We start from the raw sequence: 5,337 nt of genomic DNA on the forward strand, positions 1-5,337 counted from the left end.
GCAGGCAAACCACAAACTATCTCCAAGAGATGCTGTGGGAATGGAGCCAGACGAGTACAAATGGCATCAATTCACCCTGAAAGAAGCTGGGACCGATGTCTCCACTGCCTGATTCATGTGAAGACGAACTGCAGGCCAGCAGCCAGAGGGATGCGCCTGGCCATGGGAGCGCAAGAGCCCTGCTCCATCAGAAACAATCCCCATCTGCCAGAGCTCGAGGCAGGGAGGCAGCAAGTTCCCAGCTCCTGCCTTTAAAGAAATAGGCCCCTTTTCTTCCAGAAGCAGCAGCTTAGCCAGGCTGTTAAACTGGAAAGGGCTCAAATTCCTCCTCTGCTGTGTTACCCAAATGGCCTTCCAGCAACCCCGGACATGAAAGGAAACTCCCACTGGGCCCTGGAGGGCACTTACTCCTGTGCAACACCACTGCCAGAGCAGAGCAGTGGCTTCTTAAATTCACTTCCCTCTGGTGGGAAAGGTGACCCAAGGTGCAAGGCAAGTGTAGAGGCTGGAGACACGGTAGCTATATGGCTCGGTAGAGAGGTGGGGTCCAGAGCTCACCGCTGCTGGGAAGAGGCTGAGGGGCAGAAGACAGTGACGGACATTGATATGGAAGCAAGGCCCCCTTACAAGTTAGGAGGGAAGGAAGGGTTAAGCCTAGAGCGATGTCCTTGGAAGGAAGAAGGTCCCACACCAAAAGCTGCTAGAATATTTTATTGTTTACAGTCAGTTCATGTTTTCCTATGGTCTGGTAGAGCCACCACTCTCGGGGGCAGTGGAGTTGGGGCTGCCGCTGCTGCTTTAGAGAAGTGTTTGAACATATGCACTAAAGCGATGCCAACTGTACAGCACAACTCCCTTCGCCCCGCTCCCTCCCCTGCCGTGTGACATCCCCTAAGCTACCACCTCCCAGACAGGCACTGGCATGGAGGCTATATAGTCAGCACAGCTGGCACTTGGAGCTTAACCCAAGCAATCTCCTAGATTTGGGGGCTTCCTTGGGTTAATGACTGCCTGCAAATGGAGGGAAGAGGACTTCATGGCCTAGAAAACCCTATCCAGCCCTGTTCATCTCCCGGACACATAATCCTAGCCCTCTGCGTGCATATCCCACACCGTACAGCCGTCCTGGCAGGAGAGCATCAAGTGGTCGAAACTGGGATCCAGCAACTGGAGAAGCCATACAGGCCTGTCAGGGCTGTGCAAGCAGGGAGTTTCGAGGGACAGGGTCAGGCTGAAAGGATATGCACCAAGGCTAGGGTGTGTATAGTGTACCGGGAGCATCTGCAAAAGGTCAGGAGCGGAGGTCAGTCTCCAGGAGAATAGCACAGGAGACAGCAGCAGAGGAGAGTGGTTCCCTGAACCAGCACCCAAGCTGAGTAACATTTAGGGGACAGCAGGCTTCCCAAGATTGGCACCCAAATACGGGGGTGAGGAGGCAGAGGAAGAGGGTCTCAAACCTTAGCATTCAAGTGGAAGCACGTGGGTGGCCGCAGCCGGGTGCAGTAACCAGAGAAGCACCCGGTGACTCTGGCGAAGGCAAGGGGCTCAGAGGATTTCTGTCCCTGGAAATGTCCCAAACCACGGTCACCCAGCCCCTGCTCCATGCAAGCTTTGTGGCTGCAAGCCTCAACAGAGGATTGCACCTTCTGTGCAATTACACAAGGATTCCTCCTTGCCTGGAAGACCCCAGGATGAACTCTAAGAGACCTGTGGAGACTAGGCATCTGTGAAAAGGCTTCACACTGGGCTGCGGCCTCGCAGAAAGCACTGGAGCACAGGGGGCCCTGGATAATTGCAGCCCTTTCTTAGGGCCCTGCCATCAACTCGGTGCCCACCACAGCAAGGCCAGCTGATGACAAGAGCATCCTCGTTGCCATCAGAGGCAGATCTAGCCATCTGTTGCCCACCATGCTGGAACAGGCTCGTCTCTAGCACTTCAAGCAAGGATATTCATGCTAACTGTCTATCTGTGACCCAGGCAGGTGCTGGAATAGGAGTTGCAGATGAGAGGTTTCCTCCATCACAGCTAATGAGCCAGTGCCCTGAAGGCCTTTGCATGAGGAAACGCTGGGATTTCTGTATAAACAGCTGGGGAAGGGGCAAGAGAGACTACACGTAACACGGATCCAGAGGCTTCAGAGGAAAGGGTTCCTCCCTCCCTGTGATGGGGGGAGAGGAGTAGAGCCAGTCAGTGGCAATAAAGGCTGGGGCAAGTTACTGGGCAGCTCTGGAAAAGGACCTGCTCCAGCCTGCGGGAAGGCACTCATGGAGGCGGGGAGGGTCACTGCTGATGGGATGCTGCTGAGCGGAAGAGGAAGCGAAGCACTGTACGTCATGGAGTTCATGGTCATTCCCATGGCCACACCTGGCACCGGGGAGCTGGTCCGCATCTGATTGAGCGTCGGCTTGGCCTGGTCACCAATGCTGAATGGGTTCGTGGGAGAAGGTGCACTGAGACCTGCCGGGAGAAAGAGCACAACACTGTCAGGGATGCAGCCTGCTGGACGGGGATGGGAGTGAGGGTCAAGGTCAAAGCTGGCCTCTGGGCTCTCTGAACAGGTCTGTTGAATTCAGCTGCTAAGCCTATGGTTCCCTAACGTTCAAGGTTGCATTTCCTCCCAGGGACTCTGACAGAAGGCTGCAACATTGAGCTTTAGGCATAACACGAGAGATGAAGCCAACACCTGGGAGAAGTTTCAGACTGACCTCCAAGCTCCCTGGCCGGGTCAGGTCTTGAATATGGGTTTGTCTTTCACTATGGAGCTAAGATCAAGGGAGATGCAGGGGCTTGAGTGGCTGTCACCCGTTCTCAGCGCGTTGTGGGAAGAACGCTGTCAAGGGCCTGCATCACCTCCTTGGGGTGGACCTCCCACCTTTCTCCATACGCAGCCCACCACAACCCTCAGGACCTGTACACCATCTCTCTCAGCCCTTTCCAGCATGCCTCTCCCTCCTTCCCATCCTCCCCCTCCCCCCCACCCTCCAAAGCCTACCTGACAAAAATGGGTTACGGGTCTTGGCGGTCTGGGGGGCCGTGACCAATGAGTCCAAATTGACCAGGGAGGAGGCGGCAGGGTCAAGGAAGGACTCTGGCGTTTTACAGTCTTTCCTGGAGTCGGCAAGGGAGTCTGCAAGGCTGGTGAGATCAAAACTCTTGGCTCCGTCCTGCTTGGTCATCAGAACCGGGTCACCAAAGGGGTCCAAGTCTAGAACAAGCACGTGAGGCTTAATGGCATGCTAGAGAAGGCACAGTGTGTTTCTAAAGAACCACAGGCTGGAGCCCGGCCTGCTGTACAGGAGGGGGGCAGAGCTACGCAGAACAATGCAAACCCGGGAAGGGGAATAGGCCAGGGTCCGAGAAGCATTGCCCCTCTCTCTGAGGATGTCTGCATGGAAAAATCACAGCCTATGCACAAATGCTGCCCTTCTGTCTGCAGCAGCCTTTGACACAGAGGGTGCCAGAGGCGAGGGGCAGAAGCAATGGGCATGGCACCATCGGTAGAGAGAGAAGCTGCCTTCTCTCTCTACCCGAGTCAGACCCGTGGCTTTCCCCACCTCACCCCAGACAGCTGTAGCTAATGGAAAGCTGCAGCTGGCTGAGACTGCCTTAGCCCACGTGCAAACCCTCTAGCTACCTGTCCAACACAGGGGTGGGTTTACACTGCGATTGGCAAGCGTGACTGGAGTGTGTGTGGACACCAAGCTAGCTTTGATCTCACCAGCCAGGTTCCAGCCACGGTGAAGGTGGGACAACGTGGTCTTGGCTGCAGGGTAGATACTTGAAATCCTGGGGGGTGGGGGTGGCCTAGAGCAAAGCCACCGTGTCTTCAGTCAGTACCTGAGCTGGCTAAAGCTAGCCCCACTGCTGACTGCTGAGCATAGACAGGCCGGCAGAGAGGTGAACTGCCGACTGCTACCACAGCAGCACGCTGTGCAGTCTGTAGGCAAACACCATGGCAGCCAAGCCAAAAATACAACACAATGCAAAACCTCTGGCTTATCACAGGCTGCCCCTCTCTTGCAGAGGGTGGCAGATGAATTTCCCTGCTGTCCCATGCTGCCCTAAGCATACCTCTAACTCCAGCCCTCCATCTGCTGCCCTCTCTTACCCAAAGGGCTGGTGGATCTGCGAGATGATGGGGCCTGTATTTTGTCTTGCTCTGGCTGCTCTGTTGGCTCCACTGGGTTTGCAAACAAGTCAAAAGCGTCACCACCTGAAGCAGAGAGGAAGAAGGGAGACGCAGGGGCTCAACAAGGGGAGTGAGAGGAAGGCAGGAGGCAGAGAAGGTACGGAGATCAGAGAAGGGCAGGGGCCGTCAGTTGGAAAAAGGGACGAAGAAAGAAGTGAGACAGGTTGAGAGGGGGATAAGGAGAACGCAGAAGAGCAGAAGGAGAGAGAGAGAGAAATGAAGTCAGTCGGCGAGACCTGACGGTAACAGGACCTCCAGGGCTAAAGCAGAGAGTGAATCAATGAGCCGTCACTGGAGGACATCAATGGCCAACACACCAGTGAGCATGAACAGGAAAGACATACAAATCATAGACAACCAGTGTTTCCTAGTGCTCAGACCCTGATCTCCTTCATACTGCCCCACATCCAGCATAGCTCTGCTGGGAGTTCAGGCCAGCAGAATCCACTCCATCCAGCCCTTTGTAAGCAGCTGATTTGAATTCAATGGCTGCAAATGCAGGCGGCTGTAATTAAGAGAAACCTGGATCCCAAAGGAGAGACAAGACTCATTTTTAGGATGGCAGGAGAACCAACCCCGAGGCTTTGAACAAAACAGGCTTCTCTTACCGGCCTTGGGAGGGTTCTCGACAGCACTTCTCCAGGGATCGGCAGCAGCGGGTGGGGGCGGGGATGCTTTCACCCAGGGGTCTACAGCAGAGAAACTTGAAGACAGGGGCGTCTTCCCCCAAGGATCGGAGGAGGAGGAGACAACAGGGGGCAGGTCCCAAGGCGCTGCCAAGGCTTGGTTGGTAGATGCTGTCTGGCTTAGGGGATCGCTGGAAGCAGCAGGGATGGGAGCCCAGGGGTCAGCAGAAGGGGCCCAAGAGGTTGATGCTGACTCCGCATTTGACTTGAGATCTGAAAGACACAGGGGAAGATGCAGGACTCTGGAACTGGCAGAGAGGAGGGAAAAGACTGACCCGCAGTGGGCGGCACAAGGAAAGGATGAAGATGGGGGTGAAGCCACAGGAATGGGAAACTGGAGAAGAAAAGCACCAGGCAGACTGAAGGCACAAGGCAGGAGGAGCATGAAAACAAGCAGGGGTTCATTTAACACTTGCCACCCTTCTGCCTTCAGTTCCTCTTTCCGCTTACAAGCTGCCGTG

At 55.3% G+C, this 5,337-nt stretch overlaps 1 protein-coding gene across 2 annotated transcripts in view; it reads right to left on the reverse strand.

Moving 5' to 3' along the window:
• Positions 1-695: 695 nt before the first annotated feature.
• Positions 696-5,337, reverse strand: part of EPN3 (epsin 3) — a 31,955-nt gene continuing 27,313 nt past the window's right edge. For both annotated transcript variants that reach the window (XM_019517575.1, XM_019517565.1), the window contains 4 exons: positions 4,799-5,089; positions 4,110-4,220; positions 2,994-3,206; positions 696-2,458 (listed from right to left, as the gene is read on the reverse strand). In XM_019517575.1, the coding sequence (XP_019373120.1) occupies positions 2,136-2,458; positions 2,994-3,206; positions 4,110-4,220; positions 4,799-5,089 (938 nt within the window). In that variant the 3' untranslated portion in view covers positions 696-2,135. The remainder of the gene's footprint in view (positions 2,459-2,993; positions 3,207-4,109; positions 4,221-4,798; positions 5,090-5,337) is intronic.

This window comes from Gavialis gangeticus, unplaced genomic scaffold (assembly GCF_001723915.1).
Source record: "Gavialis gangeticus isolate Ggan-Ray unplaced genomic scaffold, GavGan_comp1, whole genome shotgun sequence".
NCBI classification, from domain to species: Eukaryota; Metazoa; Chordata; order Crocodylia; family Gavialidae; genus Gavialis; species Gavialis gangeticus.